Source organism: Lepidothrix coronata, unplaced genomic scaffold (genome assembly GCF_001604755.1).
Source record: "Lepidothrix coronata isolate B3197 unplaced genomic scaffold, Lepidothrix_coronata-1.0 Scaffold74, whole genome shotgun sequence".
NCBI lineage: Eukaryota > Metazoa > Chordata > Aves > Passeriformes > Pipridae > Lepidothrix > Lepidothrix coronata.
Genome location: NW_016690254.1, coordinates 1174195 through 1190683, shown reverse-complemented (window position 1 = coordinate 1190683; position 16489 = coordinate 1174195). Strand labels below are relative to the sequence as shown.

The window sequence follows — 16489 nt, the reverse complement described above, 5'->3', positions numbered from 1 at the left end:
ATTACATCTTCATGTTTAGCCAACTAAATAGAGCTCCATTAAGTGTAACCACTTCACATGAAGATATCTGTATGTAGATGCCAAAACTTAGATTTTTTTAGTCTATAAATTGAATTTTTATATACTGTAAACTCATGTGTGTCTGCTTATATTATGTCCTTTATCCTCTCTCCTTTATATTTTATAATTTATATTTTATATGTGTATAAAATACAACATTGTGCTATATTTTCCACAGCCACAGGTTAGTCTAGCCATCTTATTTAGGAAGCCTCTCTCTGCCACATATATCCATCTACATATTTTGCTTTTCTTTCAGCTGTGGCTTGGCTGGAGCAATAGCAAATGCAAAGTAGTTCAGCACTCAGCAGCAGCTATTGTAGATACTTAAAATGATGATGAGTTGTAGCTTGGCCAGATTGCACTACCTAGTAACAGCATTTGTCTTTTCTCTCACTGCCTTATTACCATCCCTCTCCTCTCCTGTTTCTTCATTCGTCTTTCTCACTTTTTAGATTGATCTTACATATCTTCCTTTTTTTGACATGCCTGTCCTTACTTTTACTTCCTGCTTCTCCTGATTCTCTTTCCTTGCTTCCAGCATAATCAATATGCAGTTTACAAAAAAAAAATGTTATTACTTTGGTGATTTTCCCTGTAGTTGCTCATTGTTATCATAACGTTCTGGTGTCCGTGGTATTCTGTTGCTGGTTTTTTTTTCCTTTTCTTCTTTCCCTGCCTGTTTCTGAAGATCTATTATGCAAGTTCCTAGAAGCTTTGAGGTGATAACAGGCATAGACAAGCACAATCTGTTCATTGTCAATATGAATGCTTGATGCTGCAACTGAAGCACACATGGGTGCAAACTCTTGATATATGCGGAAAACACATGTACAACCTTTTTTGCACACTTTTTTTTTCTAAGTGCAAATACAGTCTCACCACCTTTTCACTACCAAAGCCTTAACAAGTCTCACCCTCTGATAAACCCTCCAAAATAGCAGAATAATGACATGGCATTATTCAGAGGGTCTGGATAAAACATTTTGTTTTAAAAAGAAAAATCCTGAAGTTACTTATCTGACTCTTGACTTTTATTGGCGAGTCACCCTGCGTCTGTTTGCTAAAAACTCCTGGATCACTGTCTGCTCTTTCTCCCTCATCCATTTGAAAACATTTCACGTTTTCTTTGGTGGTTAGTTCAAACACTTTTGCTGTCCAGTGAATGAGGCTTATCCTGAGTGCTTGCTTAGTTTAAGGTATGTGAGAGACCACATTTGCTTCATGTAACCTGCATACCTTCTGTAAAGACAAAAGGTTTCAGAGCTGTAATTCTTCAGGCATTCTGTGACAATGCTCATTGTAAAGCTTCCTGTAAAAAGTATTGAGTAGCCCAAGATCTCAGGTGTCAAAAGTTCATTTTTATATTTTGGATTTTTTGTGCAATGGTGCCAAAGTGAGGTGGAAGTGAATAATGTGCATGAACATGTTCCCTTTCTCATCTTCTTCATCCTTCTGTTGTGTTGAAACCTTACCAGGGAAAATAATTTTATGTGAATAGTAAAGACTGGCTCCTCATTCATTTGACATGACTTATTCATCAGTGATCTTATTCCAGGAGAATGTTGTTGACATTGTTGGGTGAGATTGAATGACTGTAAACACTTGTACAAGCATCCCTCTGTCTTGCTCATATATTGAACTGCCATGGCATTACTGTTGAATGAACTTAACCTCCTGTGAGGTACTTAGAATATTTAATAACTCATTTATTATTCTTCTTTATTAAAATATTGACTGGTACTTCATAGTTTAAAAAGCATCTTGGAATCCTGGTGTTAACAGTGGTGTCACAGGCCACTAGACAAGGTACAAAAGGGGACAGGCTGTATTCCTACACTCTTATTTTATTTATTTGAAAAATCAGTGGAAAGATCCTCTCAAAACATCAGTATCCATGTTCAGCTGTAGAGGGTTACAGAAAGGGCAGCTCCACAACCTCTTCCCACAATATACTGTGTGGAATAGGTTTGCTGATAAGTATAAATTATGCTGGTTATGTATCAGGTACAAGCTGTTTGAGATTCTTATGTAAAGACTTAGACATCTCTCACATAAATTATCTGAGTGTGGTCTGGTCTTTCTTTCTTTAGTCAATGGAAGGAAATGGCATTTCTTGAGTACAGTTTGGCCTGTTTCAGACAGCTAAATCAGGATGAAATGATTCATCACCTAGAAATATTTCTTTTCTCTTAGCAGAAAGTGAGTCTAGACGATTGGAAGAGATGCAGACATCTGCATTGTCGCTGTCTAAGTATAGACAAATAAAACCCATCCATTATATACATCCTGAAATAAAAAAAATTAAAAAAAGGAAAGGGCTAGAGTTTGGGATGTACCGGCTTTAAATATAATTGAGCTAGCACCAGTAAAATTACAAGTTAAAAAGTGATAAAATAATCTTGATGATGGGCAAACAACATAAGTCTCCTATGTCCAGAACTGGTATTTTCCTTACTAGTCTTGTCTGAACCAGCTACAATAGCACCAGTGTAAGATATCTATGTGTGCTCCAGTTGTACTTTAAGTGCAATTGTGATTGGGATTTGATCTTCAAGTCGTATCGTCTCCACATGTCACTAGTGGAGCACCACACAGCACTGGTCTTTGATCAGGGCAGATTAACTTACTGTGCATCTCTCAACTGTACTTCAGTGTTCCTGCTGTTCTTTCTGTAGAGAAGCCAGGTGGACAAAGTTCCATCAGCTTCCCTCTTTTATGACCCTGCAAATGGAGGAGTGTTTCCTATAATACTGGGAATTTTTTAGTGATTTACCTAGTTTAAATCTTAAATTCCCTGAACAGCGCATATTCCCATTTTAATTAAGAGAGGTTGTAGCACATCACAGTGCATCTCAGGAAGACAGGCTTTTCTGATACTGAGCCTCTGGAATATCCCAATGCTTCATTCCTGAGTCAGACTGTGATGCTGTGGCTGTATCAATGCTATGGCTAGGCTGGGAATCAGAAGGAAATATCCTTTCTGATATTTACCATTAACTGGTCTTGAAATGCACATTAATCTAACGTTGTAACTTATAATGGGTAGAATACTGGTATAGAAACTTTCTTCTCTTATTTTCTCCTTTGCAGATGACCATTCCAGGATATGTCTGAAAGGTGAAAGCAGCCACGACAATTCAGACTACATCAATGCTAGTCCAATTGTAAGTACGGTAACATATGAGAAAGAATCCAAATAGTTGATCCCTGTCTTTCCTTGTTGCCAAAACATGCTCACTTGAGGCACCTCGCTGCTCAGATTGTGCAACCTCAGGTTGTGAGCACCTCACAACTCTGTTTCAGGCTGTCCTCACAAATTGAAAATAAATAAATAAATAAATACCTTTTAAGTTTATGTACTAAGAAAACAAAGTCATTAGATAGTCCTCATTCTACCTTGTAATACTGTCGGGTTTTCTGTACTTGATATTATTAACTTACGAATTATAAAATTCAATGCTATACCATGGTGGAGTTTTTCCTTCTCTGAGGAGGTAAAAATAGCTTGTTCTTTTTTGCTTTGCCCTACTAGCTATAGCCATGGGAGGAATAGATTTTGTAGTCATGGAGAGCTGAGCTCCACAGACTTCTGAGCTTCTTCTGCATCAGAAAGTGACATTTCCTCTTACCTTTCTTTCTCTGATGACCCACTGATGAGCAACCTGGTGTTTCTGTAGCTCTTCTGCTTCTCTGAGCTTGCTGTTTTCAAAGCAAGAACAAGATGCCTTACCCCTTGTATAATCATTCCAACTGCAAAGTAGGTCAATCCAATTTTTGCATCCAGATACTCCAGTGTGGCCAAGCTGCCATTTCCCACCTTATGTAAGTTGAATCCTCTCTGGTCAGTGAAAGGTGATAGGGAGACAAGGTCTCTCTTTGTAGATACAAAATAGGTATGATAGTGCCAGTAGCATTGCCCTGTCATACCATCTCAATGGAAGTGTCATGATATCCATGTGAAGGGGGGAAAAGGCTCAGTGTCCTTGACCTCTGTGGTACTGCTAGTATTGGAGTCACTTTTTTTCATGCTTTTTATTCACGTTAATTAGGCACTAATTAAAGTTATTAGAGGGAAACTATGAAAAAGAACTTAGGATGGAGAATTAGATCTCACTGCAGTGGGCTGTATATGCCATTACTGGCTCATTTTCCTGGGGAGTGTCACTCCCCCAGTTAAATGACTTCGTGTGGGCAAGGCAGCTGACAATTTGCAACAGCATGAAATTACAGTCTGCTTACTTCCAGTGTTGTTAACAATACTTTTTTTCTTAAAAAAACCCACAAGTACATAAAAGCTGTTCCCTGATCTCTGTTTTCTTTACTTTCAGCAGAGTTCAAAAGCTTCATTCCTTCAACATATCAAAATGGTATATTCTGAGAGTTAGAAAATACACAGAAGTCAACAAACATCTTTGGGATTTTATTGTCTTTCGCTTAGAGTAGATGGGAAGCCAAAGCACCTGCACATTCAGGGATTGCCAGTTTTAGAGGACAAGAACATACATGCACAGATTAGAGTTTCTGGACTACTTTTAGGTATGTCTCTGACTAGACCAAGCTCTATTTGGCACCAGGATCAGCAGATCACAGTAAGTTGGTGCTCCAAGGAATGTGTATCCTGCCTGTAAAGTCATACACAGAGGTCCAACTCCAGTGCTTCAGTGCTCTGTTTGCATGTCTTCAGGACACAGTTGGTGAGTTATGTTTGGTCAAGCCTTAATATGGTAGTAGAAACGGAGAGGTTTTTTTGGGAAGCACAGGAGTGGGAGGGGAAAACTGGAAGTAAGATATTGTATTCTTGTAAGAGCTTGGTTGTAATTCACATGATTACAACTTGATGTCAAAGTGGACTTACAGCATCTGTAGACAGTGCTAAGCTAGGTTCAGTGGTTGCAGCTGTACAAATGCTGGGATTTACCAAAAACTCAAGATAGGCTACTGAACCTACCCAAAAGTCTGCGTAGACACAGCTTAACTAGTTTTAGTACACAGATTTATTTGGTTGGAGAAGTGATAAATTCTCGCATGTGTGTATATGCCTGTTGCAATTGTAATTCTGGATTATAGTGTAATTATTTCTTTAATTACACTGAAAAGTATTAGATTAAGTAGTATTGGAGGTGAAGAAACAGGACCAAGACATCCCATTGACAAAACTGGTTTGCTTTGCCAGGATGCCTGAAGCTAATGCAAGCAGAGGGTCTCTGCTTCCACAGCTTTAATTCTTGTGTTTTTACACAGAAGCTGCCTTTCTATCCAGCTCTTAATAAGGGTATTTTCTTCTGCAGAGTTAGAAGGTATTTCTTTTTTTGTCGCTTTCCCAGTCTCAAGAGTTTTGTTCAATAAAACAAGTCACACTGATGAAGCAAAAAATCTGATGGTTGTCTTAATATCTCTTGCAGAAATATTTCTATACCCAGAGAAGAGTGTGTTCACAACTGTTTTATTAGACTGGGACAAGTACCCAGTAACTTGCATAACCAAGGAAAATTACCAAGAGAAATTCTTGAGTTCTTTTTCTTAATGGTAGGATAGAGAACCTACTGTTTGGGGAGAAGTGCCACAGATGACATTTGTGTAGACCTGCTGTTCCAAGGAAAGATGTGCTGCAGATAGTTACATGAGTCCATTTCACTGAGTAGTCATTTTGCTATTTTGAAAGCAGTAGATCAAAATATGTGTTTTCTGAAGGTGATGCAGTGGGAGGTTGACAGGAGAAAATCACTGCTTTGCAAGCCCATGGTTTGGAAAGATTCCCTGCAAATCGTTGAATTTAAAAAAAAAAACAACTAAATATCTTCAGGTGAGTGTAAACATATTTGTTAATCTGGTATAGCTTTTGTAAAATGAGGTAGAATATAGGAGTGGCAGAGAGATTCAGTCTCTGTTCCTCTCCGCCTCAATTGCCTACTGGAATATTGTGTTGGGCACTTGATTCTGCAATATTTACTGTGGTTGTACAGCTGTTGCAGCCTGAGCTGGACATACGTGCTATTACTACTGATCTCTGAGGTCTTTTCTGTTAGCAGGCACACGTTCAGTCAGTGTCCTTGTAAGTGTACAGTGGATGTGGAGTACCAGTACAGTACTGATCTGCCTTCGCTTGCTCTTGCAAAAATCCTACCATTTCTTTCCTTCAGACTGCTGTCTTTCCACTTAAATAACCTCGGTAATTATCATATCAATACAGGGATGCTCCTGGTGCATTTGGCATTGCAGCGCTTGGGTGAGGAGTGAGCACTGTGATGAGCTGCAAGATGGGCATTAATAGCTCAGGATCAGTACAGGCTGAACTGACTGGAAGAGGCTTTTTCCTCCCCACGTGCGTGAGCTGTCTGGTGGAGGAAGAGTGTAAAATAAAGTAATTATATCTGAGCTTCAGAAAGGGAAGCTGCCAGTTGGGTGCATGTCACTGGGTATCTCCAGCTTCTGGGTCAGCGGTCCAGTCTCCAGCTGGGGCTCACTCAACCTTAACTGAAGTCTAAATGAGTGCAGCAGCACACCTTAAAAAAAAATCCCTGTGCTAGACAATGAGCTGGCCACCTGCCCACGTTTCTTCCTTTTAAAAAGTGCTACCCCTCCTCAATACCTCCTTTCTCTCCAATATGATGTGAAAACTGGGGTTAGATTGGTGGCCTCACAGCAGCTGGGAATGGGTGAGGAGACTCAGGAAAGATTTAGTCCAAATTCTTCCCATAGGTCTTTAATTTCACTGTAGTGTAAGGCCAGGCAAAATGAGTCCTTGGGATAAATTTGCAGGGTAGAAATCTGTTTCCCTCCTCTCTGAAATAACATAAAGTACTATGATAATAACTCTGCTATCGGCAGCTGAATGAAAGGCTTGCAATTACAGCACAAGGAGACCCTGACTGTGCAGAATAAAACTGTGATAATTACTTCTGTCATATTTGTACTTAGTCCTCATTAAATTTCAGGAAAATCATCCAGTAGTAAATAATGTGCAATCTTTGCTTTTAAATCAGAGGTCATGAAAGTAAATGGGAAATTCTGTTTTTCCTCATAGGGTGTCTGAGAGAGAAAAAATCCCGTCAACTACATTTTAAAACTCAGTTTGCTTATTATTGAAGACACCAGACTGAGGAATGTCATTAGCACGACAGTTTGTTCAAATACAGCATACAAATTACATCACCAAGAATAGACTCTGAAATTCATAATGGCATTCACAACCAGATTTACTTCTTTCATTCCATTAGGGGTTTTAAAGGAAGGATTTAAAAAATTGTTTTAAATTTTAATTCAAACATGAAGGGGAGGACTAGTCTACCTTTTTAATTTTAATGTTGAGATAAATATGATTACAAAGTTCATCTGCATTTGCAGGATATGCTTTCTTTTACATAAACAAATACACTTTTTCTGCTTTTAGAGACTGCCTATACTTTGTGTAATAAATAAATACATGCGTGGAAGTAGATTTTGTTGGGGCTATAAACACATTAAGTCTGGAAACCACACAGCAGCTTGAATCGATATGAATTTTTAAGGTGTTAGTAGGATTTCAACTTCCTTTCTGTCAAATTTTGTGTACACTGGATCTCATTCTGATCTCATGTGATTTAGATATATTTCAGCTGGATTCAGAGGATTTAGATGAAGGTAAATGGTGTGACTGAGACCACATCTCACCCAGCATCTTTCTCTGTGGAAAGTAAGGATCTGACAAGCTGAAAGGGAAGGTAAAGGGCAGGAATGAATGTGTTATCATTTATGTGAGATTTCAAAATGGTCATTGATGCCTATTGATGGTTTTACTTCAGTTTACAATTTTACAAGGCTACTAAATAAGAATCTACGTGTGCCACTCTCAAGTCCAAATACAATACATTTGAGGATTTACTCCCAGAATATATTGATTTTGCTGTATTCCATCAGCATTATCAGTGAAATCATGCAGCAGCAAAATCTCTATCGAAAAACTCAACAAATTTCAGCGTTCTTAAGGGAATCCTTGCAAAGTCCTGGGATAAGACAGCAAGATAATAGAACTCTTGAAGGAAAAACTAAAGGTGTAGCTTTTATTCTCTAGTAAAGCACAGGTGAAATTGTGGTCTGATGTTAACAAAGGTGAAACCAATTGCGATAGTGTTCTTTATATTTTTTCCTACTTTAAGGTACCGTAATTCAACTTATATTACAAAGCACTGTAGAAAAATATAAGTTGTGTCACTAAAGTTTTATCTAATTTTTCTTTTCCAAAAAGAAATCTCAATGCTCCTCCTGTTTGTTTCCATTTGCTTTCAATATTGGTAGTGACGGAAATCACCACAGTCAGTGGTCAGTTATAGTAATCCTTGATCCCTAATATAAAATCATGGAAAAATAGATTGAAGCATTATCACCAGACTTGCCTTTGTTGTACTGCAGTAGAAAATGAGAATTCCATCATAGTAGAACAGTTGTAATAATTGCAGCTTTTTCTTTCTAACAATGGCTGTTCGATCCAGTTCTGATGTAAGCCTTGTGAACTTGATGCTTTGATGGGGAAGAGGGAAGAATCCCATTCTTTTTGAACAACTACTATTAGGGTGATTTCTGAAGGTTGTTCTGATGTAAAATGTTAGCAAACAGTCAATTTTTGGTTTAATACTTGATTGTATGGAGTCTGCAGTTCTCCATTCTTCTCTGGAGAATACATTTTCTATTTTATTTTCATGAAGTGAGAAATCTGAGGGATCCTTGAAAGAAGATAATGACTAGTGACATAAAAAAAAAAACCTTTTACTTGATCCTTGATTAGTTAGCTTAAAACCCATTACTGACTTTATTTCTTTATTCAAACTTCTGTTAACTTTGATAGATTAAGTTGCCCTTAGTGTTCTTGGTGACCTTGAGAGAATCAAAAAGAACATAGCAAAAACATTCAAGAGCTGTCCCTTACCATCACCTACTCACGTTAAATTGAATGTGACCAGGGTAGTGATTTTTCACACTTTTCTTGAAATACATGGCCTTTAAAACAGTACATGTAATAGAAAATTGATGAAACCAGGAATTTAATTTAATTAGTTTAATCTTTGCTCTTATTTTTGTTCAGTTAAAGATCATTTAATTGTGTGATAGGGCTTTCTGCCATCTTCTATTTGCTCCAAGCAAGAAGAATTTCTGCTCATAATTGTTTTTTGCACACCGCAATGTGTTTGGAATATAATAATTGTAATTGTCTTTTGGATTATTGTTAAACTGCTGATATACTTCACTACTCTGTGCTTATTCTAATGTTTACCACGTTCCAACAGCACCTTTGTGAAAGAGGTTGATTAATGCTGAAATGCCAAGATTGGCCTATTCCTGATTTATCAGCTGAATGTTGAGGAATGTTTCCTCCATGACAGTGCTATTTGCATCATCCTTGATTTCTTCTGCCTTTGCTTTCTGGCATGTCTACATACAAAGAATTTCTTTTAAGAAGAAATTCAATTATTTTTCTAAAGTTTGGTATATTCACTATTGGTTACATTTCTGAGCCAGGCTCTCACCTGTCGAAAAAGTGACATCATTTTCAAGTGGATGCAACGGTCTCCACAGGGAGTAGCAAGTCCTCCTCAGTGCAGGTCGATTTTTCTGAGTTAAGATTTTTAGTTCCAGCGTAGGAAACCATTTCAGCACAATGATGATCTTAAGGATTCAAAACAAAACAACTACAGAAATTATTTCAACTATAATGGAGGAAAAAAAAGAACACTTTTAAGCACGAATTTGCTTAATCACATTTGCTGTTGTTTTCAGCTGTGTTTAGTTCAGTGTCTCCAATTCTTACAAAAATAAAACAAAAAAAAATAGTTGCCCTTTTTGAGGTGGTTCCTAAGGTTTTTTTGTTAATACTGCTTTCTGAAGAAAGCTAGTTTTCCTCTGGTCTCAAAATACCCGCAGTAGTCAATGTTCTGCTATCAGAATTGCTTTTGTCAAAAGGCAAAGAAAGTAAGGTTGAAATTTGCTGTGAGCAATTGCTTGTTTTGAGGATTTATTTGCTGATAAGAGAAGCATCTCAATGAAACGCAGAATAAAATGATGGTGTTATAGACATCCTGGACAAGTTTTTTTGTAACTATGGGTGGTGAATCAGAAGTAAGCTTTTAGTCTAAATTGATTCGGTGACTTCATTTTACCTGTGTTTTGTTGTCATGGGGAATTTTAATATTAAGTCCGGCTTAATTATATGTCAGAAAATTAGAAACATAAAAGTGTTCTCTTCCTTTTTGCAACATTCATTATATTGTTGTTCTTTTAGAATAACTTACATCTGTTCTTTTATGGTTCTTCCCTCTTTTATGTTGCACATAATTATGAGGTGCCTTCTTTTGCGCTGACATGTACCATCACTGAAAATTTTGATAGGCTATGAATAAATTCAGGAGATGCCTGTTAATGCAAATGTGACTCACATTCGTTCTTATTCAGATCTTTACTTATAGAACAGAATCATATATTGAGACAAATTCTGCCTTCAGCTACATGGATATAAGTTAACTCTCACCGACTTCAGTGTCACTGAGTCACACCCACACATCTGAGAGCTGAACCGGGTCTCTTTTCTTTTTGTTCAAAGTTTTGTCTTGCCCAGGGTTAGAATGAGTTTGTTTGTTTTTTAATCCTATCAGCAGATCTTCTTTTTCAGCAGAATGAGTCCTAAGATTTAGAACCAAGAAAACCACCCATCAGTTCGAAAACATTCATTGTAACACACTAATCCTATTTACTCTTGATGGCTTTGTTTCTCAGATTCTTTATTTTTTCTGCTCAGTGAATTTTCTGCTCCTTGAATTAAACGTAATAATTAAGGTCTTTAAACAGAACTTCCTCCATTGAGGCCAAATCCATGCATTTAGATAAATCAGCTAACCAGAAAAAGCCAGAAACTGAATTTGTTCCCCATTTTTGCTGGTTTTTAGTTGCATGTGCCCTTGACTGGCACAGTGGAAATGGAGAACATATTTAGATGTGTGGAGCATTCTTAATATTCAGTGTAGAAAAATGTTTCAAATGGCTCCTAGGTTGCTATGAAACCACAAGTACTGATCTCAAATAAATGCCTTTGTCAGCCACCATAAGTGATCTTACTCTGCATATTGAGGACATAGGACATGGCTCATCATGTGTGATGATATTCATCTGGTAGCATCAGTCTTTTGGAGGAAAAAAACAGAAATAAAATTCTCTGCTTGCCAATAAAGGATGGAGGGACAGGACTTTAGGAAGCCCCTTGTTCTGCCCTTACATACTTTCTGTCTCTAACACAGCAAGCGATTTTTCTTTCAAATAAATCCAGTCCATGTTCTTTTTCCTTATTCCAGATGGACCACGACCCCAGAAACCCTGCATATATTGCCACCCAAGGTCCTCTCCCTGCTACTGTTGCTGACTTCTGGCAGGTAAGTTAAATACCTCTTTGAAAACTGAATTTATGTCGTAAGTTTTCCTATGCTTCTTGAAACGTAAGTTGTATAAAAATATGTTGTGCTTGAGTCACTTTAGGTGTAATAACCTTCATTCTAATGTCTTTGTTAAATCTAGTACATAGATACTCAAGCCATCTATGTATTAAGACAAGCCCTGCTAAAGAATAGTTGATCTGAAAATTATTGAAAACCTCAGGCCAAAGTATTCATGCTTTAGTGCCAGGTCTCTGTAATTAAATTACTGCCAAGGACTGGGTGATTTTGAGAGGGCTTGACCTTTTGAAGAATGTAGCCAAAATTCATGGTCACTCTCCAGATTACAAAGGACCTAACATTGCATGCCATGAATTTTCCCATTGAAACCTACTTCTCACATGTCCCACTTCCCCAATATGCTTAAAGTCTTATGCATTTTCCTTACCACACATAGTCAAGACCCAGCTGCATAAATTTAAATAGGGGCAAATTTTTTTGCAGGATTTGGGCTAAATGCAGTAGTTATTGATATACAAATAGGAATTTACTTTGCATGCAGGTGTTTTACTTGCTAGTGCAGCTCTCAGATTTGGACATACGCACATTGCTGGGCTAGATGTGTGTGATGGATACACTGTGTTAAATATTCCTTTGGAAGTGTAGAAGTGCACCTGACAGGTCACAGGAGCTGTCTGGGGAGGAGGCCAACTGGGTCTTATTATCAACACAAACATATGTTTGGTTTTTTTGTCTTGCATTATGAGTTTAGAAGCATTTTTTGTTAAGATAAAGAATATCTGTGCAACAATTTCAGATGTCATTGTATTTTAGTAGCTTGCATCAGTTGAAATCATTTCTTCATCTGCATTACATGACCTATGATTAGAAAGTATTAACTGATCCCTATTGAAGATGTTTTTCATGTCACAGTTTCCTGCTTTTTATGACAAGGAATCAGCACATTTTCAAAAAAAATTATTGAATTTTGGATGCCTGGATATTTAAGTGCTCAGTCTGAGATATTTCGGGACTGGTTTTAGAAGGGCAGAGCAGATGCTTTCTGCTTGAAGTCAGTTGAACTTTTGGTCTGGCTTAAATTTTCAAGTGACTTGTGGGTTTTATCTTCACTGTTTGGTAATTAGACACAATTGAGAAGACTGATCTTTTTTCCCTTGGAAGGTGGATTCCTTATGACAGGCATGGAACTTGAAAATGTATCTGTTAAGTTAAATATGCAGAATTGAATTCTATATTAGCTGTTCTGTAATGACATTTTATGATTCCTAAGGCCCAGGCTCTTAATTGCATATTTTTGCATATTTATATATTTACATTTTGTATATTTTCACCTGCACCTGCCCCTTTACATGTTGAAAAAAGAGCCCTCTTTGTATAAGCATTGCAGAAATCAGAATTAATCATACAAACACAGTATGAACAGTTAGGCAACCTGTTTACATGGTCACAGAGACTACAACTGAAATGTTATTTTTTTGTTCTGTGATCCAATCTTCTTCATTCCAACTTCATACTCAAAAGATCTTTCTTTCCTTTCTTTCCTCTTGCTATTTTGAGTGGAGGAGTCTTCACTTGCCTTCTGCTCTTTTTGCTATTTCTCCTCCCAGTTATCTGTCAGTGAAAGTTCACTCCATCTCCCCACCAGATTTGCTGTGAACATCTGCACACAAACCATTTGGAAGCCGTGGTTCACCTTCGGAGTTGATATATGTCCATTTTTGATGTGATGTTCTTTTATTGTTTATTCTATTAGGTTCCATAGGAAATTTGGTTTCTGAGATTTACTTTGATTATGTTTGTCACTTCAGCATAACAATCTGCCCATGTCAGATTGGTCCATCACCCACTTTTCCTAAACTTCCTACTGAACACATGTCAATGTGCCAGTTCCTGTCCCAAGCCTTTTACATGCCCCAGGGTACCAACTAGGCATAATAAACAGGCCAAGAGAGATTAACTCCTTACAGAACAGTGCATCCTCAACCACTGCAATGTAGTAGACCCAGTGTACAAGCGAAAAGCCATGGCTTGAAGATGTTGCAGTTTATGCCCAGTTGCAGGAGTAAACTTAATTTCTGGTTTTCACGTAATAATACCTATTTTAAGGTGAGGCCTGGGAAACCTGAATGTTCTAAGGAAAATGGAGCCTTTACTGCTGTCAGGGCACAATCCTTTGATATTTATTTAATACAGTTTTCTGTAGTTTATGGTGCTTCCTTGGTGCTGCCACTGGGGACTGTTTAAAGATTCAATTATTCATTCCTGATGCTTCTTCTCAGTGGTTCTCCTCCCTCTCCCTCCTCCACTTAATCCCAGCTGTTGCTGAGTTGTATTGCTCTTTTCCCTTTTTTGTGCTCAATGAGGCAGTTTTCTGACTGATAGTGAGAAGAATGACTGACTCCAGAGGGATGTGGGACTATTCTGCTGTTCCTTGTCTAAATGCACATTGTCATGCTTTAGCAAGTCCAACAGAAACACTTGGAGTTTCATCACCGTCTATGGCAATATTTACTAGATGTATTGCTCCTAATTTTCGCAGAGATTTAGCTGCTAGGATTTCTGAGAGACCAGTTGCACGGTAAGCAGCAGCCACTGCATTGTATCTCGGCTGAAAGGCTGCCCCAGCAAGAACTTGTTATAATTGTTTCCACTCTGTAGGTATTTCAAACTGATTTCTAGAAAACACTGGTCTAAAGAGCATTTGTTTTACTTGAAAGTGTAAGGCAACTTTACTGGCATTTACAGCACAGCTGATACCCATAGTGAAATCCAAACTGCTTCTGATTTTACTGTCTAGATTTCATGCTCAAATTTCTGACACAGCTTTTAAAACTGGTTTCCCTTAAGCTTGCATTAGATTCTTCCACCAATCAGTGACTACGTCTACAGTAGCAAGCAGTGTGGCCCACTATGAATGGATTTGTAGAATGTCACAGCACTTTGTAGGTTTTACTTCAGACCAACTGTTCATTAGTCCAATGGACTGAATGTCTCCTGGCAGCGGAGAAGGCTAAAGATGTATCTGGAAGAAGCTCCTTTCTAAAGGACCTCAGTTCCTGAGCTCTGACACTGCTCTGCTGTTTCTGCTGCTCTTGGTCTGTCCACTACATGATTACATGGTCGCATCCATTATCTCTATTTAAGATCAAACAGATAATTAATTTTGAGTGATATTTTTTTCCTAGTTTTATTGGCAGGCTCCTCTAAAACATCTTGTGTTGATTTAGTGGCCACTATTTTAGTGCAAGTGCTGTTAGACACTTAGCAATCAAATTCCCATTTACTGTTTTTGAGTTGCCCAGATCTGAACAAAGATCATAGTTAGATCAGTGTCTTCTCTTTCCCAAACTAGGCAAAGCTTTTTCATACGACACTGATGACACTTGATCCAGGCTCATCTCATTTAGCATTCTTCCCACAGGTGAGCAGATACAAACCTAGTACCACTGTGGGACTGAAGAGGGACAAGTTTCATTGATCTCACTGGTGACCACTTCTTGGAAGATTATGTCTTTTTGGTAGGGTGGAGAAGAGGAGGTGTCATTCTTCAGTACCATCTAACTAGAGCCGATAGAGCTGGACATTAGACTCAGAATTTTCTGTATGACTTCCTATTCATTTGGGTTTTCAACTTCCTATTCATTTGAGTTTTCACATTGACTTGAGAGATCCAGCTTGATGGAAGTTTTTCTTTCAAAGACACAGTGTTTGTTCTCAATATTGGGTAATTTTCAAATGGTGTTCAAATTTGTATATGTTGTGAAAAATAATAATGATAAAAAAGACAATAGTCTTACACTGGCTTTTCTAATGGCAAAAGACCACTTCCAGGCATCAGACTTCCACCGTTATCTCTGACCTTCCAGTTTACTTCTGCAGCTCCTTAGTTTCTTGGCATAGCTCCTCTCAGTCAGCAAGTGCCAAGTTAGTTCCAACTTTCCTGGCTCACCCATTTCTTTGAAAACTTTCTAGCCTGCAGGAGTTGTGTTGTCAGTCATCTCATTGATCTGTTTTGCCACAGGGCTTCCTAATCTGTCTGCATATTCTGTGTTTGTGGCTCAAGCACAGATTTCATCTCTGCCTGCTTGTCATCTCTTGGACCACTCTGGAAGTTTTCCAGCCGCTACTTTAATTAATTTTTAAAAGCCTCCAGCTGATTTAAGTCTTCATTTAATTTTATCTGGTCTTGTTTTCATCTTTTTACCAATTACTATTTCTGAGAGATACAACCTTCATTGATTCTATTTTGGTTCAGTGGGAATTCCACCTCATGATTCTCTTTCTTGAAAACTGGATGACTCTCCTCATATTTTACCTGAGTGGTTAAACAATTTGTCCAGTCTGTGGGTTGTTTTCTTCTCAGCTGGAAAGAAAATTCATCCTCAGGACAGGGTTTTGCTTTGATAGAGTTCCATTTTATTTACAAAGAAAGTACAGAGTTTTATTTCCTTGAACAAAGACAGAATAAAATAACAGGCAATAACTTCTTTTTTTCCAAACCTCATTCACCCAGTGTTTTACCCCCAACCTCTCTTTCAGCTTTTCTTCTACCAGGATCACAATGCTAGTTTGTCGAGCTGTGCTGGTGGTTTCTTTATTCCTTTTACACATTTATGCTGCTTATCGGGATTAATCATCTTGCCTTGATTAATGCTCTCTCTCTGCATTAAGCACATGAGTTTCTAGAGAAACTCATGGGTCCGTATGCTTCACGTTTCTCTTGTTTTTGATGATAACTTCTGTAATTTCGGTTATCAGGCTTCATAAAAGACTTTGCTTGTTTTTTACATTTATCTTGAATGAAAGGTGATGATTTTGTCCGGCAGCTTCAGTGAGATTTCACTCAGCTCTTTCACATAACGCTATTAAAATTCAACATCTCTTTGAACATAATTCAAAAGAAAGAGGATGTAGAACATTTCTGATCTATAACAAGTTTTCGCAGCAGGAGTTCCATGTTGTGAATAATTCTGGAGGCATAAAATTTTATTATTTTCCGTATGTGCTGGGTT

The 16489-nt window shown here is 37.8% G+C and overlaps 1 protein-coding gene across 1 annotated transcript in view; it reads left to right on the top strand.

Annotated features, from left to right (window-relative positions):
• The window catches only part of PTPRN2 (protein tyrosine phosphatase, receptor type N2), a 577227-nt gene that overhangs the window by 518398 nt on the left and 42340 nt on the right, over positions 1-16489 (top strand). Inside the window, exons 15-16 of the mRNA XM_017819358.1 lie at positions 3154-3227; positions 11379-11456. Coding sequence (XP_017674847.1) covers positions 3154-3227; positions 11379-11456 — 152 coding nt within the window. The remainder of the gene's footprint in view (positions 1-3153; positions 3228-11378; positions 11457-16489) is intronic.